We start from the raw sequence: 21,936 nt of genomic DNA on the forward strand, positions 1-21,936 counted from the left end.
TCTTTGCTATCGTTTAGAATACATTGAGGGTAAAATTGTGTAATTTATAGAATTTGGTGTATGCCACAATGTTTTCGGAAACTGTGCCATTAACAAGAAATACGCGTTTAAATTGAGTAACCAATAGCCAGAGATTTAGTAAAGCTGCATATAAACAAATTTAACAACAGTTTTCTTTCTTCTCACAACCTAAAAGATACCCCCTGTTTTTTAAAGCTTACTACTCATCTTAATGATATCTTAAGTCTAAACAACACATTTTATGTAACCGCTATAACACAAATACCACCCGTTAGAAATAAAAACTATCAAATTTTTAAGTCTCCCCTAGCTATTTAATATTCTGCATAATAAAGTCTGAATGAATACGTATCGTCAAATCATATTGTCTCATTCACGTGCTTCGACCGCTAAATATAGCGTTGCTATTTTTAAACAAAAGTTATGCACCCCGTCAAAAATGTAAATAAACAAACCATAACAGCGAAATTTCTAGAACCCAAAAAGAAAACCATTGGTTTGTCGTAGGTCATTTGTTTGGAGCGGAGAAAAGTCGAGTCACCCTCTCTTAAATTGCCGCCGCACTCCCTATCTCCTTCACTCTCACTGCTGCAGCAACATTCCATCTCGCTCAGTTCTCGACGTTTCGAGAGAGTACTGCCGAATGTTCGCGAAGAGAGCTGTGGAGTATAAATAGGGCCGCTCGCTGCACTGAGCGTCAATTCAATTCAAACAAGCAAAGTGAAAACATCGCTAAGCAAAAGCTAAGCAAAACAAAACAAAACAAACGCGGCTGATAAAGCTAAACTAAACTGCAAATTTAAAGTGAATTTAACACAAGTAACCACTGAAGAAGTTATTACTGAAACAAGAACAAGCAGAAGACACCTACATAGTTACCTTTCACTTACTACTGATTCCCAAGTAAGAAGCAAACACACACACAATGCCAGCTATTGGAATCGATCTGGGCACCACCTACTCCTGCGTGGGTGTCTACCAACATGGCAAGGTGGAGATCATCGCCAACGACCAGGGCAACCGCACCACACCGTCCTACGTGGCCTTCACAGACTCGGAGCGCCTCATCGGCGACCCCGCCAAGAACCAGGTGGCCATGAATCCCAGGAACACGGTGTTCGACGCCAAGCGCCTCATCGGGCGCAAGTACGACGACCCCAAGATCGCGGAGGACATGAAGCACTGGCCCTTCAAGGTGGTCAGCGACGGAGGAAAGCCCAAGATCGGGGTGGAGTTCAAGGGCGAGGCCAAGCGGTTCGCCCCCGAGGAAATCAGCTCGATGGTGCTGACCAAGATGAAGGAGACGGCGGAGGCGTATCTGGGCGAGAGCATCACGGACGCTGTGATCACAGTGCCCGCCTACTTCAACGACTCCCAGCGCCAGGCCACCAAGGACGCCGGCCACATCGCCGGCCTGAACGTGCTCCGCATCATCAACGAGCCCACGGCGGCGGCACTGGCCTACGGACTGGACAAGAACCTCAAGGGGGAGCGTAACGTACTCATCTTTGACCTGGGTGGCGGCACCTTTGACGTCTCCATCCTGACCATCGACGAGGGATCGCTGTTCGAGGTGCGCTCCACAGCCGGAGACACACATCTGGGCGGCGAGGACTTCGACAACCGGCTGGTCACCCACCTGGCTGAGGAGTTCAAGCGCAAATTCAAGAAGGACCTACGCTCCAACCCGCGTGCGCTGAGACGCCTACGGACGGCGGCCGAGCGAGCCAAGCGCACGCTCTCCTCCAGCACGGAGGCCACCATCGAGATCGACGCTTTGTTTGAGGGCCACGACTTCTACACCAAGGTGAGCCGCGCCAGGTTCGAGGAGCTGTGCGCAGACCTCTTCCGCAACACCCTGCAGCCCGTGGAGAAGGCCCTCACCGACGCCAGGATGGACAAGGGCCAGATCCACGACATCGTACTCGTCGGCGGATCCACGCGCATTCCCAAGGTGCAGAGCCTGCTGCAGGAGTTCTTCCACGGCAAGAGCCTCAACCTCTCCATCAACCCAGACGAGGCGGTGGCCTACGGAGCGGCGGTCCAGGCCGCGATCCTCAGCGGAGACCAGAGCGGCAAGATCCAGGACGTGCTGCTCGTGGATGTCGCTCCCCTGTCGCTCGGAATCGAGACCGCAGGCGGGGTGATGACCAAGCTGATCGAGCGCAACTGCCGCATCCCGTGCAAGCAGACCAAGACGTTCTCGACCTACTCCGACAACCAGCCCGGAGTCTCCATCCAGGTGTATGAGGGCGAACGGGCAATGACCAAAGACAACAATGCACTGGGCACCTTCGATCTGTCAGGAATACCACCAGCTCCGAGGGGTGTGCCCCAGATAGAGGTCACCTTCGACATGGACGCCAATGGAATCCTGAACGTCACGGCCAAGGAGATGAGCACGGGCAAGGCCAAGAATATCACCATCAAGAACGACAAGGGACGCCTCTCACAGGCCGAGATTGACCGCATGGTGAGCGAGGCAGAGAAGTACGCGGATGAGGACGAGAAGCAGCGCCAGCGCATAACCTCGCGGAATGCCCTGGAGAGCTACGTCTTCAACGTGAAGCAGGCGGTGGAGCAGGCCGAATCTGGAAAGTTGGATGAGGCCGACAAGAACTCCGTCCTGGAGAAGTGCAACGACATCATCCGCTGGCTGGACAGCAACACCACCGCTGAGAAGGAGGAGTTCGACCACAAACTGCAGGAGCTCACCCGCCACTGCTCCCCCATCATGACCAAGATGCATCAACAGGCTGCGGGAGCAGGAGCAGCTGGTGGCCCCGGAGCCAATTGCGGCCAGCAGGCCGGAGGTTTTGGCGGCTACTCGGGACCCACAGTCGAGGAGGTCGACTAAAGCCAAAGAGATTCCTTTTTGATCATCAATGGGTTCATTCCTAGTTAAATTTTAAGTTTTTACGACTGATGAGAATGTTTTAATTAAATATTCCCAAAAATCTCATAGTATTAACTACAAACCCCAGTCTTAAGTTAGCAAGAAAATTGTTATAGCACTATGAAAAATAAATTATTTATTTTAAAATTTAAAAAACTTGTATTTACTTATGAATTTGATAATTGGAATACCTTTAAAAGAATATATTTTTTATCAGTTACAGAAAGGATCGACACTTTAAAACTTTAGCCGATTTGTTTAGTTGGAGATTGGACTGACAAAACCCTTTTGTACATAGTCTTTAGTTTGGTATAAGATAAACCAAACATCTATAACAACCTTTCTGTAGTTTTTTGAATTAATTACAAAATGGTTTAATTCCCATAAGAAATTCACATCACTACAAGGGATTGAAAAAAACTAAGTAGAAAATATTCTTTAGCAAATTTGAATTTATTATGCTGGATTAAAACTGTTTACTGAAAGCATCTTAGACAAAAGAAAAAGATAATTATACAATATAACAATAAGCTGTAGTCGTAATCTCAGTGGCGCTTGCGCGAATGCGACGCGGAAGAAGTGGAGGAGTAAGCGTTGGAGCTGGAGTGGTGGGTGCTGCGCGACTTGGAGCGGGATCTCGTGCGGTGCCGCTTCCGTCCGCTGCTGCTGCTGCCGTGCTCGTAGCTGCGACTGCTGCTCTGTCGCGAGGAGCGGTGGTAGCTGCTGCTGCCGCCCTCCTCCTCGCCAGAGTGGCTGGAGTCCCCGTGCCGCCGCCGCTGCCTGTGGCGCTGACCACCACTACTGCTGCCGCCACTCAGGTGGCTACGATGCCGGCGATGTCCCCGATCGCGATCCCTTTCTCTGTCGCGATCACGGCGCTCATATTTGCTTCGACTGCTGCCGTGGCTACGATGGCTCTGACGGCGGACCCGCTTGCCCCGACTGCTTGATGTCTTGGAGCCGCTGGAGCTGCTGCTGCTGTCGTCGCTGTCGCTGCTCGAGCTGCTCCCACTGCTGTTGCTGCTGCTGGAGGAGGACGAGGTGGACGAGTGGCGCCGCTTGCTTTTGGACTTGCGCGACGATTTGTTGACCTTCTGCAGTGCCTTGTCCGCCGCACTCAGCATGCTGGCCACCGACTCCGGCATCTGCAGCAGATTGGTGGCCACATTGGGAACGGGCTTCAGCTTCGGCGGGCCACCTGTGCTGCTGCTCAGGCTGTTTAGCGGAGCCACAGCGGCAGCGGCCACCACTTGTTGGACATAGCTGTGCGACTGGTGCTTACCGTCCTTGTTGTCGCTGAAGCGAGTGGTGCGCTCCTTTCGACTGGGACGTTTTCCTGTTTAAAAAGACAGAAGGATTAGTGAAGTTTTAGGATCAAATCCTAGCCTTACAAACCATTAAACTGCTGCAGCTTCTCCTGGTTTGGTTGACTGGCCAACTCGCCGGCAGGTTCGGGTTTGGCCAGCGGTCGACGGTGCTCACTAGCACCAGCGTCGGAGCGCTCCAGCTCCCGCTTGCGATGTCGCTGCAGGATTTGCTCGTCACGCTGCTCTTGCTTCGCCACTCGATCTTCAATGTCGTCAATGACTCGCTCGAAGGATCGTTTGCTGCGCCGAATGCGAGCCTAGAAAAGAGAGGAAGTTTCAATAAGTTACTTGTAGTTTCTTATTTAAGTTAAAACTGATCTGCATTTACAAATGTTCAATACATTAAGGATATTTCAGTCCTTTAAGATATTGATATTGTTATCCTACACTAAGTTCCAAGTTTTAAATTAAATTTTACTAATTCTGACAAAACCAACTCTCCTATTTTATTTTTAATACCAACCTTCAACTCCTCCGCGCTTATTTGTATGCTTTTGTCGGCATCCTTTCCTGGATCCGCTTGGCGCTCGCCTTCCTCGTCGTCCTCATCCTCTTCGCTTTCGCTGGAAGAATCGCCATAGGCAGCTAAACCTATAATTCAAATCAGTCAAGTGCTAATTGTTGCTACCAGGATTCAATGTAGATTGGGCGCAGTTTTAGATTTATTTTGATTTGATTTCGATATTTTCTTTTGAAAGTTTTTGGGGAAAATGGGTAAACGGGAAAAGGGGAGAGAAAAGGCGGAGAAACGCACTAGAAATACCAAACTGCGCCAAAGGGGGTCGATAGCAATTTGGCCTTGGCTCAAAGTTACTTTAAGCGTTAAAGAGGTTTGAACATATCCAATATTATGTAATTGTTTTGCTTTGTCAGTGGGGATTCGGAATTCGGGGCATTGAAAGAGAGGATCAAGCATAACTCAGACTACCTCTAAACAAAAATGGTGCAAAGGAAACTTACGAACTAAATTGGAATTTGGTTACTTACCCAAGTTGCCGGTAATGGAGGACAAGGCGCTTTTGCGAATCACTTGGGCTGATGACGCTTTTGATTTACACATACATACATATATATATATATAGTTGTACATTATATATTACGATTAAAGAATTCAGCAAGTGATTTCATTGGTTTTTGTGTGGTGTTTTGATATCAATTCATTGTTGGGATTCAAAGATTAGCAAAGACAATAGGATTAAAAGAGTTGGTAACGCGCTCGCCGAAATTTCGACTGCAATCGACTGCTTGGCCGAAACATCCGGTCATCAAAGCTAAGATCGGTTAGCTGTGCTAGAGTCCGCGATATATCCGCGCCATCTTACGATCTATGTATAACTACTTACACACACACACACACGCGCGAGCGCTGGAAGAGATCGGTTTGGGGTGAACTTAAGTGTAATGCATAATGTACCTTTAGCACGATGTGCTTTCAGAGTCTCGCCGGCAATGGCTGCAATCTCTTCGTTTGTGGTTTCCAGCAGGATTTCGGTTAGTGTCCGGCGCACCACAAGCATCTACATGGATGGTATTGGGTGTTCATAGATTGATTGCAATAATACATATGGTTGTGTGGATGTGCCGCCGATGGCCAGGGAATGAAAATCTAGTGAAGAGTGAACGAATGCGAGTGCAGGGCAGCCGCAGTTCCTTCGCCTCCGAGAGACTCACTCCATTTCATCGCCTGGCTGAGCAAACATCCGGGTCAAATGGAGATGCCTACCAGATCCGCCAGTCTTTCTTCGTAGTTTTTACCATTGACATCGTTTTTGGTAGCCACCGTCACTTCCTCCGCCGCCGCCACCTCCCGCTTTCCGGTTTCGATGGGTCCTCGTTGTTGCTGCTCCTCCTCCTCCAGTTCGTCGCTGCTGCTGATATCGCCGGCTTTACTTATCAACTCATTACCTATTTGCTGATCCTTCAGTTCTCCTAGCGCCTCCCCAGGCAAGCCAATGGAATCTTCGCTGTCGCTGGCCTGAATTTCAAGGGAATGTTTAATCGACAGCCTGCACTTCTATCTGCAGTCTGCCCCACTGTCTGTCTCATTTCAATCCGTTTCAGTTTCTGTTTCGATTCGGTCTTGTTAGCGTTATTGTTTAACCAATCGAGATGTGTGCAACACTTTCGGCACTTTTCGGTCCGTAATGATAGTCAGTTAGCCCTGCATGCCCGACCTTACTTACCACGTTTGCGATGTTCAATAGATTAACAGGTGTTGTTAGTGTTTTGCTTGATACTTGCTTAACATGGTTGACCTCATCATCTGTCGTGCCAATGGAGGTCTGCTGGCGCTCTAGCTGCCGCTGCTTTTCGCGCTCCATTTTCTCCAGACCCTCTCTGAAAAGTACGTAAATTCATTATCAAAAATAGTCAACAATCTTTTTAATTTAGGAAAACAAAAGAACGTTATGCATGCCATTTCAGTATCAATTCATTGACAATAATGTTTTTATTTGGGAAACAGGGCTGATTTAGTGTTCTCGAGTTATTATACATAAAATTGCCTATGATAATTCATCTTAAGAAGCTTGTTTTAAAGGGAAAGTAGAATTTAAACAATGGTTTTTATCTTTAATCAATGCATTCATCTTTGTTGCAATATTTACAAAGGTATTTTTATACCTGTTAGTAAGTAACATGGTACCAATACTTCAACTTTCAAAGTCGGTGCCCAGTAAAACATCAAAACTACTGCACTGTTCCTTTTGAAATTTGTAACTCTAGTTCGAATATATTTAATATAATTTTAATTGTTTGATTTCGGATGATCAACTTTTTTCCAAGACGCTTCGAAATAGTTTTTGTCACTCTAGTATAATTTAATATTTATCCATGCAAGTAAAACAAAATATTCTTAAAATGTCTTACTTTAGTGTAACCTTGGTGTTTATGAATAGATTTGACTCTTTCTAAGAAAAATCAATACTGTATTTCTAGACGAGCGAAAGGCTAATGCTCTTGGTTAATAGTTAGCTTTTAGTTTTAAACCTTAAGTTAGCTTTATATAAAAAAAATAATTGATGAAATATAGATTTAAGCTGTTTTGTTAAGAAATCCCAAATATACCATAATTTTACACTAATTTCTAACCACCTTCTTAATTAAAGCCAAAGCGGTGAGAAATACATTTCATTTCCAGGCAAATTGGGGGACTCACCTTATCCAAGCTGGCAACAGTTTGCGTTTGTTGGCATCGATCTCACTGCTGGCACTACCACTTCCGCCTTCCTGCTGCGTCTGCTGCACCTGCTGTTGTTGTTGTTGTTGCTGCTGCTGCTGCTGTGTGTGTGGTGTTAGGTGATGTGAATGTGGCTGATGTGCCTGTGGATGGTGCGGATGGGTTGGCGGCTGCTGCTGCTGCTGCTGCAGCGGAGGCTGCAACTGCAACTGCAGCTGTTGCTGCGGCTCATTGGGATTGCTGACGTTCAGCTTGAGCAGCGAGGGTATATGCGCCGTGGGATTGCCCGTGGATTTGCCGGGCTGCGTGTGCCAGTTGTTCCATGGCTGCTTGCCCAGCGTAACAGCTGCAGGGGGGGGCAGGAGAAGTGATTAGTTTCTGACCTGGTAATAGAGGCATTTATGTCTTCCACTTACCCGCTCCACTGGACGCCTCTATGGCCTGGCCAGGCGCCTCGCTGGCCGCCAGCCATTGGGATTGCGTAACCACTGGAGCCGGCGGTGGGGGCGTTTCTGCACCCTGTCCCCGCTCGTGCTCGTCGTCCATGTCCATGTCCGCCTCGCCGTGCTCCTCGAGGATGGGATGGCCAGCCCTGACAACGCTGGGCAGCGGCATGGCATGGCCAGCCTGGTTGTGGTACTCGCGCACATTGCCGATGATGGGCGGCGGAGGGGCCACGGGCATGGCCACCGGAGAGGCGTCGCGCATGTGGATCCACTGCTGGGCGAGCTGCGCCCAATCGATGCCGGCGCCACCCTGCATGGCGATGGGAAGACCAGCGGTTACCATGCCCGCACCTCCACCCGGCGGCAGGGGAAAGTGTGTGGGTGGCGGCGGGGGCTGTGCCAGGAACTGATTGTGATTGTGATTATGATTATGGTTGAGCCCGTGGCCGTGTCCATGTCCGAGGACGTGGGCGTGCTTGTTGTAGCCCAAGTCGGCGTTGCCATTTCCTCCGGGAAACATCTCTGCTCCCAGTCTGACTATTTTATTCGTAATGTCTCCTTAGTTTCCTAAGTTTTCCAGGTTTTTTCTTTAAACGAGATGAATTTTCTCCGAGTTTTACGCCATTTTCTCACTCGGCCCGTTTTTCAATTCGCCCCGAAACGCCGACAGCGTGTGGGCTCCCAGTGAAGTGACATTTTTTAGGGTATTTTTGCAAATACTGTTATTTCAGCAAAATTTGAAAATTGGTCGCTTAATTTAAATCGATTTAAAATATCATTGACTAAATTAATGTTTATTCAGTGGGAAATTTTTTAAAAGTTTCTCTTCTCCAAAGATGTATTACGAAAATATTTAAATATATCTGCAAAATAAAGAAAAAAATATTTAAATGTTTATGACAGACATAGATTGGGAAAGTTTCACGTTAAAAAATATAAATGTAAATCTCGTTAAAACTAGTGTTTTCAAACTATTAATTTTTCCCTCGACAAATCAAAAATATACACCCTTCTAATAGGGTTAAAAAGTTCTCCAATACCTGGTTTTGAATACGATAGTTGATATCCTTAACATAAACATCCTCCCAATCTGTTACTTTGAAATTTACCAGTTCTTATGTATTTTTAACCATTCTGCTTTGTTACCCGTTATTATATTTAATTATTTGACTTTCTAACCTTTTTTAAGCAAAATGAAAAACACAATTTTTAACAAGTAATCTATATATATTTATTTCATACTCATATATAGGAAAACACTGCGGACAAGTCAAATTAATGGCCGCGCCAGCGAGAAGTTTAATATAAATCTCTCACAGTGCCGGCGCGACGGGTTTCAATTTACAGTCTACGTCCAAAGCTTTAACATACGAAATGCAACGACAGCAGTTTAAAATATATACCTCTTATTGTATACACTATTGAGACAGTTAATGCAAGCTTAAAATACAATTATCAGTGGGTCAAACTTAATTGCATCTATAGGCAAACACGTGCTTCCGCCAACGATTTTGTACAGGCTGTTAAACGCATAAATATCTAACCGATATGCACTTATTTGGGGTCTCGACTGCTGTTTGGTATCCGGTAGTAAGATAAAGCCCTGTGCGTTACCAACTTAAAGTTAAATCTTTAGAAAACTAAACAAGTTTTGAATGCAGGTTGCATCTACTTCGACATCAACTCCTCCGCGCCTCACAGTTTATTGGCAGTAAGTGTAAGGGGCGGGGATACAGCGCCCGTAATGGATTTGTGGTCCGCACGCTCCTGATCCGAGAGCCAGGCCATCTGCACAAAATATATATATATATATGGGTTATAGAGAAAAAAAGGCCAGAGTTAATACACATTTCAAACACCCACCTTCTGTTTGTGTTGCTGAGCAGCGGAGTAGCACCTGTCCAGCACCATCTTCTCGGTGAGCAGACCATCCTCGGAGGCATACACTGCCGCCTGCCAGGACACGCCCAGTTTGGAGATCTCTCGACCCGACATGCCTTCGCATATAGCGGCCATCTTCGAACACGTCTGTCCGTAGTCAAATGTGTCCAGTTTGAAACGCCTGAAAAGAGTTTTTTAAATTAGTTCGATTCACAAGGATAATCTAGGATTTCAGGAGGTTAATTTAAGATGATTTTAATGTGAACTTATAAGACAAGTTGTGTTATACGATTTCATAAAGGTTTTGTAGATATTATCACAATTGTCAAACCGTATCTTTAAACGGTCTCAGGGAACTTATTTTAATTGAAAGACAATGCAAGTGTACTTACTTGGCACCCGCAGCAGCTGGCTGCAGTACATATTTATCGAAGTAGAGACGCAAGAGACGCTCGCGTTCTTCCAGGCCAGGCAGCGTGAACTCCACCATCTCGTCCAGACGATCGTTGATGGCGTAGTCAAACTGTTCGGGCGTGTTGGAGGCCAGCACGAGCATGAACTTGGGATTCTGCTCGGAGGTGCGGTACAAGAAGGCGTTCAGGGCGGAGCGCAGATCCTCCGAGATTTTTTCGGAGGAACGCTTGCGCAAGAAGGCGTCCGCCTCGTCCACGAACAGTAGCAGTCCGCGGCGCGAGGTTTGCGACCAGTCGAACACCTTGTGGATGGCCGTCACGCCCTCCTTGCCCATGGGCGCCACATCGCCGCCGGTCATGATGGCAAAGTCCATGCCCGAGTGCTCGGCCAGCTTCTTGGCGAACATCGTTTTGCCCGTTCCGGGCGGGCCGTGCATCAGCACGTTCCTGTACATGCCCCGATTGATACGCGTGTTCTTCGTGGCAATGGCAATGTCGCGCAGACGCTCCTCCAGCTTCGGATTCAGCACCACGCCCTGCAGAGCATCGGCGGGTTTGGCGCGCAGCCTCTTCAGGTAGTTTAGTGGATTCTTCAGGGCATCCAGGAAGGCGAAACGCGAAGTCTCGCCCACCAGCGTTGGCTTGCCAATGCGCGCCTCCACATAGCGGGAAACCACACCGGTGGCGCCCTTGGCGGTGTACACACCGAGGGCCAGCAGCGAGAGTCCTCCGGCGGCGGTCAGCACCTTGTCCCAATCCGTGAGCATGGCTTCGGCGCCGGCGCCAATGACAGTGCCGGCGGTTCTACGGATCGGGAATACGAAATTGTACTATTTTATCCAGTTTAAGTTAAGAAATAACCCACTTGATGCCCTCCAGGACGGTGGTGCGATGCTCCTGCGCCTTGAGACGGATCTTCTCCAGGTTGATGTCCCGATTCTCGCGATCCACGCGAGCCTTGGCCCGCAGCTCGTGCTCCAGGAGCTTCAACCGGTTCTTCTCCTTCATCTCGATCTCGTGCTCGATGGTCTGGCGACGCATGGCCTCCTGTCGCTGGACACTCTCCTCCTGCTTGCGCAGATTGTCCTCCTGGACGCGCTGCTGCTGCTGCAGCTGATCCTCGTAGCGTTTGCGGGACAGCTGATCCTGGTACTGGGCACGCTGCTGCTGCTGCTTGGTCTCCTCGATGAGGGTCTTGCGCCGCTCCTCGTGGTCGATGCGCTTCTGCTCGACCTTGGCCTGCTCAATGTGGGCCTCGTACTCCTTGACCTTGGTGTTGTACTCCGTCTGCCGGGTGGCCTCCTGCATCTTGGACAGCTCGAGGGCCTCCCGGGCGTGTTCTGGACGAGATTAACATGGGTATGGGTCATGGACATGGACTCTTACTCCCAGACTCACACGCACGCTGCGATAGCATGGCGCATGTCGGTTACGCAATTGGCTGATGAAATTTTCCGCTTACTTGAACGCTCCAGAGTCTTGGCCGCATCCGCCGCCCGTTCCAGTGCCGACGAGTCGAAGCGGTACGCCTCCATGGCCTTGCGCTCCGCCCGGCTCAGCTGCGCATCGCCGGACTTGTCGCCGGCCGTCCTGCCCTCCGGATCGGCTCCACCTCCATCGGGAAATCCAGCCGATTGCTCTGGCTGCGGCTGCTGACGGTTCCTGCCCAAAAGCCACGACATGGTGCTGCTACTTTGGCGTGCGCTACTCGCGCTTTTCACTCAAGTTTTGGGGGGCAAAAAAACAATCTAGAAAATATTACGAAATTTTGACAGCTTTTGCTTTTACATCGAACAACGTGATTCTCAACTAGTGTGGCCAGACGCGGAGAAACGATGACGGTTGAATGGTGATTAATCGATAATAAAGTTGCCACACTGTTTCGCCGGGTCGAACTCACCACCGCATCAGCTGTTTGTGGTGAACAACGATTGTAAACAATCAAAGATTTGCCATTTGTTTGATTTCCTTGCGCTTATTTAGCTGCCTAGGCGAGCCCACCAAGCATGTTTGAACGCAACCAGAAGACCATCTTCGTGCTGGACCACACACGGTACTTCAGCATTGCCAGCGAGGAGTACATCTCCATGGATTTCCTCAAGGGAAAGCCTTCGGTCGACGGCGGAGGAAACGCAACCGGAGGAGGTTGTGGATCCCAATTCAGCAAGAGCCTGTGGACCTGTGCCTGCGAGTCCTCCATCGAGTACTGTCGCGTTGTCTGGGACCTCTTTCCGGGCAAGAAGCATGTCCGCTTCATCGTCTCCGACACTGCTGCCCACATCGTGAACACCTGGAGTCCCAGCACGCAGAACATGTCGCATGTGATGAACGCCATGGTGATGGTGGGCGTGCCGTCGCGCAACATGCCCCAGTCATCGGACTACTCGGTGATCCACGGCCTGAGGGCGGCCATCGAGGCTCTGGCCGAGCCCACGGACGAGCAAATGGCGGCGATGGCCGACTACGGCCCCGAGGAACTGCCACGCGTTCCCAACAAGGGGCGCGTCATCTGCATCACCTCGGCGCGGGACAACATAAGCATGAAGAGTTTGGAGGACATCTTCAACACAGTGCTGGTGCAGCAAAACGCCCTGGCAGCGCCGCCGGCCAAGAAGGGTTTGTCCATCGACCACTGCCACCTGGTCATCCTCAACATTGTTCCGTTGGGCGTCGAATCGCTGGTGACAAATCGCAGCCTGCTGAAGATCTCGCCGCTGCTGGACGTTGAGATCCACACGGTTAGCGCTCCGGACATCTCGTACAAGTTGACACACCTAATCCTGAACCACTATGACCTGGCCAGCACCACGGTGACCAATATACCCATGAAGGAGGAGCAGAACGCCAATTCCAGTGCCAACTATGACGTGGAAATCCTGCACAGTCGACGCGCCCACTCCATCACTTGTGGCCCGGACTTCAGTCTGCCCACGAGCATCAAGCAGGGCGCCACGTACGAGACGGTGACCCTGAAATGGTGCACACCACGCGGCTGCGGCTCGGCGGATCTGCAGCCCTGCCTGGGCCAGTTTCTGGTGACACCCGTGGATGTGACTTCGCGGCCAAGCTCGTGCCTGATCAATTTTCTGCTAAACGGACGCTCTGTGCTGCTGGAGATGCCGCGCAAGACCGGCTCCAAGGCCACCAGCCACATGCTGTCTGCCCGCGGTGGCGAGATCTTTGTCCACTCGCTGTGCATTACGCGTTCCTGCATGGATGAGGCGCCGGCCATTGCCGATGGCCCCGGCGGACGCGTCCCGGACTATCGCATCGCAGAGCTCGGCCAGCTGATCAAGATGTCGCGCATGGTGCCGCTGAAAGTAAAGGATCCGGCTGCTCCCACGATGACGCGTCGATTGCCGCGCTATTTCCCGCTGACCACCAGCTCCTCGATCTTGTTCCACCTGCAGCGGCAGATCAGTTGGCTGCCGCACTTCCTGCACCTGTTGGTCAAGGAGGACATGGACAAGCAGGAGGAGGTGCGTTGCCAGCAGCACATTCACGAGCTCTACAAGAGCGCCTCGCGCGGCGAAGTTCTGCCCTTCACCCATACGAATGGAGCCAGGTAGGAATTTAATACCTTATTTAATATATACTATGATTTTATAATTGTCTGCTTTCGTTTTAGGCTTAAGCCCTCCAAGGCCAAGGACCAGTATCGTTTGCTATATAGGGAGCTGGAGCAACTCATCCAACTGAACGCAACCACAGTGCACCACAAGAATTTGCTGGAGAGTCTGCAGAGTTTGCGTGCCGCCTATGGCGATGCGCCGCTAAAGTCGGAATCGGGCACCAGTCTTCTGCGCTCCTACACGGAATCCCCGCTTTCACCTGAGCGGTTGGAACCCCACAGCAGCGGCAGCGGCAGTGCCAGTGGCAGCAGCAACTCCAACAGCCTGCTTAAGGCCAGCAAACGCCGCATGTCCAGTTGCGGGCAAAGGTAGGCTTCTCATCCCTAGATAAACCTGTACTAATCAATTCATTATCGCCAGATCCCTGCTTGATATCATCTCGTCAGCGGAGCGAAGTCAGTCCAACAAACGCTTGGATTTTTCGGGTCGTCTTTGCACGCCATTGGGGCAAGTCGCTAAATTGTATCCGGACTTTGGCAACAAAGAGAAGGATTCAATAAGTACGGGAGCCAGCATTACGCCAAATGTCAAGGAGGAATCCATACGCAGTTAATAGGAGAGTTTAACCATCTGAACTATGATCTGCTGACATATGATCCAGACATAATTATAGGAAGAAACTTTCTGTAATATTTTCCTTAAGCATAAGACTTTGATATGGAATAATTGAATGTTGCAATTAAGTATTTTTCCATGCTCTTGGTTGGCTTATGTATAAGCTACATTTATTCCCATGATTTAATCAGCTTTTTTAAGGCTGGGAAAACCCAAAACTCTTTGTGGATAAAAGTTTATGTAAGCTGCCTCAAAATGAATTAGTTTATGATTCAAACTGTATGTTTAACTTAAGAAATTCTATATTTGCTTTTGTAAGATCAGACTTTTTTAAGTTTTTTGATCTTTCACAACCGATATCCATTGTTTAAAATATTGTAACTTAAGAATAATTTACTGAGTGCTAGAAAACGCAGATTTATTTCGAGTTTAAAACAAAAGTAAACGAATTAAAATAAACAATGAGTTGCATTTACGTTTTTACAATAAATTTTTAAGTTATCTTTAGAGCTTTGTCTTATTAAATTTTTGTTTCAAAACCTTTTCCATCAAGGTTTCTTTTGTTCTATTTGTTTTGTAAAAAAAAAATGTGTGTACATTAGTGACTTTCCCAGATAAATTAAGAAAGTACTTGCAAAATTATCTGTTAGCCAAAGACGATGACCAACAATACCACGGTGAAGAAGGTTATGCAAGTAACCGAGGAGGCGGCACCACCACTGCACAGTAAGCGCCAACTTCCTTTGCTATGTTTATTATTATTAATTAACCCCATTTTTCATTGGTAAAGTTCCCATAATGGTGGGCAATGAGACGTTCGTGCTAACGCAGCAGGACATCCGGCGAGTGGAGGACATCCGGATGCTAACCTACAATCGATTGGAACCAAACGGGCATCCTTTTCCCATGGTCTCATATCCAACTGCTCCGGGGCCTTTCTGCCTGCCCACCACCACGAATTTCTGCCCCCTTAACGATCTTATCGCCCGGCCCCCAGCCAAAAGGGTCAAGTTGCAGCTGGACGAGGGCCACGATGCGGAAATCCCCGGCCGGATAAAGACGGTGGCCAGTGTGGCCACTCAACTGGGCTGGTCCAAAATCAAGGCGGAGCCAGAGTCCGTTTTTCCCCTTCGTTACAGCACTTGCACCTCTACTTGCGGCCTGATGACGAGCACCGGCTGCCAGCATTCTCCCTGCTCCAAGAAGCAGGACTCGAGCTGTCAAACTCAAAGCAGTTCCACTTCCAGTCCCAGTCCAACTGCAATTGCAACGAAGCAGTCGCCGCGGCATGCTGGTTGCCAAACTCAGTCTATTCCCAGTCAAACTTTGAGTGCAAAGAAGGAGCCAAAGAACTCGGCTTGCCAAACGCCACCCATTACAACCTCCACGGGCTGCAATACCTCATCCAGCCACCTTATTGAAGGAACCTCCACCGAGTCATATCTATCGGATGTAAGTAAATGTTCGTCGGAAGAGGAGACTAAGCATCTCCGTCCGCGCTGCAAAGCACAGCAAAACGAGCTGATGATGCAGGAAAGATCTTCGCTGGAGCAGCCTTGCACCTCGCGGAAAATACACTTTGATCTCTGTCCTCAAGATCGGCATGGGGAATGCTTTGAGCGCAAATCCTGTCCCCAGCAATTGGATAAGCGTGTAAAACAGGAGGCTGAGGGCTTTTATAGGACGGTTCCGTTAAGTAAATCCCCTTATCGACGAACCCTCAGCAGAGCTCCAGACTCAAAGGCAAGAAAAACACCAGCATTCGTCTTGACAGGACCCATCGAGCACAATCCAAACTACGAGGAACTGCAGCAGGAGCGCAGGATGTACGATTCAACAGTCGCCAACAAGCAGCAGTGATGATCGCTTTTCTATATTAACACATACTTCATTTACGTTTTGTATAACCTTGCAAATATTTGTAAAAGTAGTGACTTTATAAGATAATCAATACTACTTATGTCGATCCAAACTCACTTGAACATTGTAAACTATTTTTTGTAATATTAATTAGTTTCAATAATATAAACAACGAGAAAATAATATTTTAAATTATTTTTCTTCTTTTTTAAAAATTTCTATATTTAATAACTAGTTTACTTACACTTTTACCATAAGGCTATGGCTAAAACTAATTCAAGGCCTTCAGTGCCGAACTTTTGATGAGGCGTTTTCTCTTTTTGGGCGGCGCCTCCTGCTCAGTGTCCTTTGGAAGCTTCTGCTTCTTGGGTTTTGCCTTTGGCTTGGACTGGGGCTTCGGCTTGGGCTCCTCCTGCGTCTGCTTGGCATTAAAGTACCGCTTGGGCTGCTGATGCTCGCGCTGCTCCCGCTTGAGCTCCTCCGGAGTGGCAATGCGTAGGTAGAAGTCTTTAAGCAGCAGTTTGAAGTCCTCGATTAGCGTTTCCTTGAGCACTTGAACTTTGCCGTTTTCGCAGGGAGTGCAGGCCTGCAGCTCGGTGACCTTGAAGGGCTTTGGTGCGAATTCAGTGGGTGGCCGCCACACAATAGCCAGTTCCTTGCCGCCGTGGGGATTGTAGAAGAAAGCAGCGAACTCCGAGTAGGCAGACTACATGTGATAAAAAGGGTCTCATTAGAAGTAAATATATATTTAAATTCCTTCTCTTCTTACCCTCAGTTGTCTCACAATCCTTGCTAGACGATCTGCTCCTGCCGGCGGCAAAAGGAAGTTGGGCTGGCTGAAGGACACGAACGGGGATCCCAGATCGAAGCTCAGGGAATTGGGCACCAGATCCGGCTTGAGTTGTATAACCAAATCGTATCCCTCGTTGGAGGCACGGAACAACTGGGCTGGCCGCACGAACCTCAGATCCTTCGACATCAGACTGGTCTCGATAATTTCGAGGCCATGACGGGCCAATCGCGTCACATGTCCCAGTACCCGTGGGCTGGGTGATTGCTCCGAGGTCCACAGGCGTCCGGCATGCTGCATATCGTAGGAAGTGGCCACAGCCAGGGCGGGATAACTCTGGCGGTCGCTGCGGTAGCTGTGCTCCAGGTCCGCAATTTGTTGTTCTAAATTGAAAAAGTGTTATATAGTTAGTCTGCTATTTTTTCAGAGTGGTAGCTAAGGACTTACCCTGCCAGCTGTTGTTAAAGTTGAGCAGAAAGAGCTCGCCATTGAAGTCGCTGTGGGCGAGCAGTTGCAGGAAGCGAATGAAGCCGGTTTGGGGCGCCGCAATGGCCTGTGGCGCCTGCCGCTGCTGGAAAAGATGCGCCACCAGCAGTTCTGTGGCCGTTTCAGGCCACAGACCATCGTCCAGCAGCTGGGTGGCAAGCCAACGCTTGGCCAGAAGCACAGTGGGACCGAAGGCGGAGTGCGTCTGATGAAGCGAATGCAGAGCGCCGCTCACTTTGGGCAGTATGTAGTGCTGACGCTCGAGGGCACGACTTGCTGGATTATCCACGTACGTGGTAATGCCACGTTCAGTGACCTCTTGCTTGAGCAACGCCAGCTCCTTGCTGTGGGCCAGCTCGATGAGGAAGCAGAAGCCCTGCTTTAGCACCAGCAGACCCTCTGCGGAGAGCATCCATTGAAGGTGGCACTGCGCCTCCAGCTTCTGGCCAATCTCGATGAGGAAAGCCGTCTTAAGCGCGCGCAGTGCAGTCAGTTCGTTAGGCCACTTGCCACTCTGGCCCAGCTGGATGACCACCCGCTGCACATGGCTGGTCAGGATGTGGCTGCCTGCCACACGCGCCTGGGGCAGCACTGGCTGGGGCTCGCAGTAGCGGAAGACGGGTGATGTGCCCGATATGGAGACGATCTCCAGTGGCAGATCGTTTAGGCCGTGCAGTTGGCGTGCCAGTTCATCGTAGCAGCGGATGACGTGCGGACTGAGGGCCTCTGCATCGGTGTCCTGATCCAGTGGCAGCTTGGTCTTCAGCTTGTTGACCTTGAACCAGGGAGACAGGCGGTAGACCTCTTCCAGCTCAGCGGCAATGTATTGCACATCTTTGCTCTCCACTTGCAGGTGATGCTCCAGCAAGTGAAGCACAATCTGGCGAACAATTAGTCGCTTCTTGGCGGGCGCATCCTGGGCGGTGCCCCAGACCACAGCCTCGGTGATGCTGCCATCCTGGAAGCGGCGAAGATTTGACTTTTCTCCCCAAAACCGACGAAACTCGGCCGCTCCCGCGGGATCCTCGTTGGCGGCTGGTCCTTTATTTAACACCTCGTAGGCGTGTTCTGGCTGCAGTATTAGCCCCAGTTGAATGTGCTTTCCAATGACAGGAGCCTTGTTTTCCACGGGCCAGGCTTCTGTGGCCTTTTCCAGGGGAATAATGGACTGTACACGCTCAGCAAGTCCCTTTTTAAGTAGGCTGAAAATAAGGATATTTATGGCTTATATGGCTTAGAAAAAAAACCACCACATTAACTTACTCTGTGAGCAACTGCAGCAACTGTGGATAACCGTATTTGGCATAATCGTACTTGAACTGAGGCTGAGAGTACAGCAATAGCATCTGATCAACACACGAATAATTGGTAATTCTAAGCAAATAAGGATTGAAAGTGTTAAATTTAAAAAGAATATTAAATGTCAGTTGAAGCCTTACTTCAAGATGTTGTCCACCCGGCTGTACAGTGGACACTTCTGCATGAAGATGAGCGGAAAACTGTTAAGCTTCATGTCATTGAGCAGGTCAACGGCTAGTTTGGCCTCCTCTCGAACCCTCTGGTAAACGGAGAGTGGAACATTCGCGCACAGGTTAAGCTGGCCAGTGATGTCCATGAAGCAGACATCATAGTGCGCAGCCAACTTTCCCAGTTCTTCCGTTTGGCTCGAAGCGGCAGCCAGGCTAACGCCTTTGGTCCAATCAGTGTTGGCCAGTTGGTTCCACACGGTTCGTGCCACCTGATAGCTACTGCTCGACTGGTGTAGGATGCGCTGCGCGTTCAGATAGACAATGTAGGCGGCTAGGATGTGGGTGCCAAAACCGCTGTAGCCTATGCCCAATTCCCGTTGACGTAGCCACACTTTGAGGAGCAGTAGACCGTCCTGGAAGTTGCGCCTGCCCTTAAAGGCCTTCTCCAGATGTGCCTGGTTCTCGGCCAAAGTCAGATCGAACAGCACGTTGGCGTTGTAGTGCTGGGTGGAGGGCAGCGGCTCCTCTTCGTCCCACTCGTCATTGAACAACGACGGGCGAATATTGTTGTTCCAAGGCACAAAACGACCCGGCTTAAAGCTGCTCAGCGGTGCAGTGATGAACAGGCGCACCTGCAGATGCTTGTTCACCTGCTTAGCCACTGGGGTCAACTCCAGTACTGGCTTCAGCGGATTGTTCGCATAATAGTTGAAGGCGAACTGGTCGTTGGCGTAACTCGGGGACTCCTTCATCCTCTCCGTCACGTAGGTGAGGTATAGGGCTCGCTTTTGGTCATAGCGAAGGTTCAGGTAATCCTCTTTGTGCAGGGATTCCTTCGGCATCTCCAGAGCCACATCCACCACGATCTTGGGACCCAGCAGTGTTCCCGTGGCGGCGGCTCCAATCAGATAGGGTTCTCGGGTGGGTTTGGAGAAAACGAAGCCTAATGGCTTTTGGGCCAGATTCAAAGGCACTTCCAGGTGGGTACGCTCCATTAACCCATCCTTTAGCTGTTGGGTGAAGGTCTTGAAGGATTCCAGCCAGTTGTCGATAAACTCTGTGTACTTGGGCTTTAGCTGCAGCTCCTCCAGCATTTCCTTGACTTGCAGCTTGAAGAGATTGGAGTGGAAGAGGTTCTGGGTGTCGCGCAACTCCTTCATCTCCTCCAGAGTGGGTGGCTTTACATTCTTGGCCTCGTCCCGCTGCTTGAACTTATTGATCTTCGGCTTGGTGGTGGACTGGTTTGGGTTCTTTTTGGCGGGAATGGGTTCCGGCTCATCGAAGCCATCGTCGCTGCTAGGACTTGACTGCTCCAAGTGGGTGTGATCCTCTGCAGTTAAATCCTCCTGGGACTCCGCTCGAGCGGCTTTCTTCGATGTTTTGTTCGGTATCCGCGCCTGTTTCGGTGAAATGCTAAGACAACTTATTTCTTCTTATTAATCTAGGCCCACTTACCGACTTTCCCAGTTTCCTTTTAGTTTTAAGCATCGTGTTTTAAGCAAACAATTTAAATTAAAATTTATTTATTTTTTGGAGAGAGAGCGCAACTCGCACGTGTTGCAACTGCGGTATTTAAGTATTCGGTATTTAAAAGCCATTTGAATATGGTCACCCTAGACCAGGCAGTTTCGTTTTTTAGTAACAAATCAGTCGCGAAAACAAACTGTAAAAATCGAACGTAATTACAAATAATAGATCACAAAAAGTTTATGAATTAATAAAACATAAAAGAGCCAAATATTTGGCATAATAAAAAGTTTAACCAACTCGTGCTAATTTTTGCAGCGCCAAATGTAAGTGTGTGTATTCTCGTTATTTTTTATGCTCGATATCATTAAAAAAGAATTAAGCAAAGCTTTGATATTTATAAAAATGTGTTCCCAGTGAAAATATAAAACAAAAGTGCAGATTTTGCTTTTCCACTTAAAGTTTAAGTGTAGTTAAACAAAGTTGCCGGCTAATTGGCTACGCCAGCGGTATTTTAATTGGTATTTTTATTTTATAAATTATTTAAAGCTAGTTATAGTTTACAGTTTGTAATTACTTATAAATATTTATATAATATAATATAATAATATAATTAAGCAAATTAGTTTCGACCAGTTTTCAGTTCTTTAATTTACCCACGGTATTTCCTTTTTCGACCAACACGGTCTTACTTCGTCTCAGTCCATGTTCGAGTGTGTGTGTGTTTGCAGGCAAGGGAAAAAATCGCACCATTTTTCTCGTGCCCTCTTGCGTGCGTTTTTTGGTCTTTCGAGGACAGTTTCGTTGGATATTAAACAAACTTAAGCCCAGCTAAATATGTAAAAAGTAGTGAATTAAGTAGTTACCGAGAAAGTGACGAGCGCACAGCCGCAAATCGAGTTGCAAATTATATTCGGTCCGAACGTGTGTAACAGTGTCTGTGCGTGCGTGCGTATGAGTGTATGGGTAAAAAAATGAGGCGTAGTGAAAATGCGTGCAAAACTGTATAAAAGGTAAATCGTCAGAATCGATTTGTCTTACATATTAAGCCTAAAAGTTGTTCCATTGCGTACAAATCAGCACAAAACCAAACAATGATGCGTTGGCAGAAAGGCGGCCCATTGAAAAAATATGGCCAAAAGTCGAGTAGTTACACCCTCTCTGTCTCTTTTCCCCACTGTCGTTCTCTTTCCCTCTCATTTTGTTCATAGCCGCTATGGCTCTTTTTGCATCGAATAACAAAACGTGAAAATTTATAAAAATAAACGAAATCACGTACGGAAATATTCACTTGACCTTGCGTCCAAGATTTTTCCAACACTTTAATTGGAGTGTGGTGCAAGCCAACAAATTGGCCCTATTCTGAGCCGTTGGCAGATTTTTCTTAATGACCCTAGGGAAATGGAACTTTTTTTTGGACAAATTGTTATAAGTAGAAAAAACCAAAGGTCAATAATAGCACTCCAAAAATTAAA

At 48.6% G+C, this 21,936-nt stretch overlaps 7 protein-coding genes across 19 annotated transcripts in view; 4 read left to right on the forward strand and 3 right to left on the reverse strand.

Moving 5' to 3' along the window:
• The first annotated feature begins 723 nt into the window (after positions 1-723).
• Positions 724-3,073, forward strand: LOC108135067 (major heat shock 70 kDa protein Ba). The gene has a single exon (XM_017255610.2). The coding sequence runs from the start codon at positions 947-949 to the stop codon at positions 2,876-2,878; it is 1,932 nt and encodes a 643-aa protein (XP_017111099.1). The 5' UTR covers positions 724-946; the 3' UTR covers positions 2,879-3,073.
• A 278-nt stretch (positions 3,074-3,351) lies between these two features.
• Positions 3,352-8,566, reverse strand: LOC108135066 (arginine/serine-rich protein PNISR). Its single transcript, XM_017255609.2, has 9 exons — positions 7,879-8,566; positions 7,442-7,808; positions 6,468-6,621; positions 6,008-6,259; positions 5,699-5,801; positions 5,272-5,328; positions 4,748-4,875; positions 4,313-4,541; positions 3,352-4,253 (listed from the first exon to the last, which is right to left on the reverse strand). The coding sequence occupies exons 1-9, from the start codon at positions 8,426-8,428 to the stop codon at positions 3,463-3,465; spliced, it is 2,631 nt and encodes an 876-aa protein (XP_017111098.1). The 5' UTR covers positions 8,429-8,566; the 3' UTR covers positions 3,352-3,462.
• A 548-nt stretch (positions 8,567-9,114) lies between these two features.
• On the reverse strand, positions 9,115-12,035 carry LOC108135145 (ATPase family AAA domain-containing protein 3A homolog). Its single transcript, XM_017255757.2, has 5 exons — positions 11,665-12,035; positions 11,068-11,542; positions 10,182-11,006; positions 9,772-9,970; positions 9,115-9,696 (listed from the first exon to the last, which is right to left on the reverse strand). The coding sequence occupies exons 1-5, from the start codon at positions 11,882-11,884 to the stop codon at positions 9,604-9,606; spliced, it is 1,812 nt and encodes a 603-aa protein (XP_017111246.1). The 5' UTR covers positions 11,885-12,035; the 3' UTR covers positions 9,115-9,603.
• Positions 12,036-12,121: 86 nt separating this feature from the next.
• On the forward strand, positions 12,122-14,848 carry LOC108135076 (protein asunder). Its single transcript, XM_017255632.2, has 3 exons — positions 12,122-13,767; positions 13,831-14,142; positions 14,195-14,848. Exons 1-3 carry the CDS (start codon positions 12,209-12,211, stop codon positions 14,385-14,387), a joined length of 2,064 nt encoding a protein of 687 aa, XP_017111121.1. The 5' UTR covers positions 12,122-12,208; the 3' UTR covers positions 14,388-14,848.
• A 43-nt stretch (positions 14,849-14,891) lies between these two features.
• LOC108135078 lies at positions 14,892-16,437 on the forward strand. Its single transcript, XM_017255642.2, has 2 exons — positions 14,892-15,115; positions 15,180-16,437. Exons 1-2 carry the CDS (start codon positions 15,049-15,051, stop codon positions 16,247-16,249), a joined length of 1,137 nt encoding a protein of 378 aa, XP_017111131.1. The 5' UTR covers positions 14,892-15,048; the 3' UTR covers positions 16,250-16,437.
• A 13-nt stretch (positions 16,438-16,450) lies between these two features.
• Positions 16,451-20,579, reverse strand: LOC108135075 (nucleolar protein 6). The gene is made up of 6 exons (XM_017255631.2): positions 20,450-20,579; positions 18,965-20,391; positions 18,789-18,899; positions 17,487-18,727; positions 17,019-17,422; positions 16,451-16,955 (listed from the first exon to the last, which is right to left on the reverse strand). Exons 1-6 carry the CDS (start codon positions 20,480-20,482, stop codon positions 16,521-16,523), a joined length of 3,651 nt encoding a protein of 1,216 aa, XP_017111120.1. The 5' UTR covers positions 20,483-20,579; the 3' UTR covers positions 16,451-16,520.
• Positions 20,580-21,158: 579 nt separating this feature from the next.
• The window catches only part of LOC108135077 (casein kinase I), a 30,058-nt gene continuing 29,280 nt past the window's right edge, over positions 21,159-21,936 (forward strand). For all 13 annotated transcript variants that reach the window (XM_017255633.2, XM_017255636.2, XM_017255639.2 and 10 more), the window contains exon 1: positions 21,159-21,474. The gene's annotated coding sequence lies outside the window, so the exon portion shown is untranslated. The remainder of the gene's footprint in view (positions 21,475-21,936) is intronic.

This window comes from Drosophila elegans, unplaced genomic scaffold (genome assembly GCF_018152505.1).
Source record: "Drosophila elegans isolate 14027-0461.03 unplaced genomic scaffold, ASM1815250v1 contig_476, whole genome shotgun sequence".
Lineage (NCBI taxonomy): Eukaryota > Metazoa > Arthropoda > Insecta > Diptera > Drosophilidae > Drosophila > Drosophila elegans.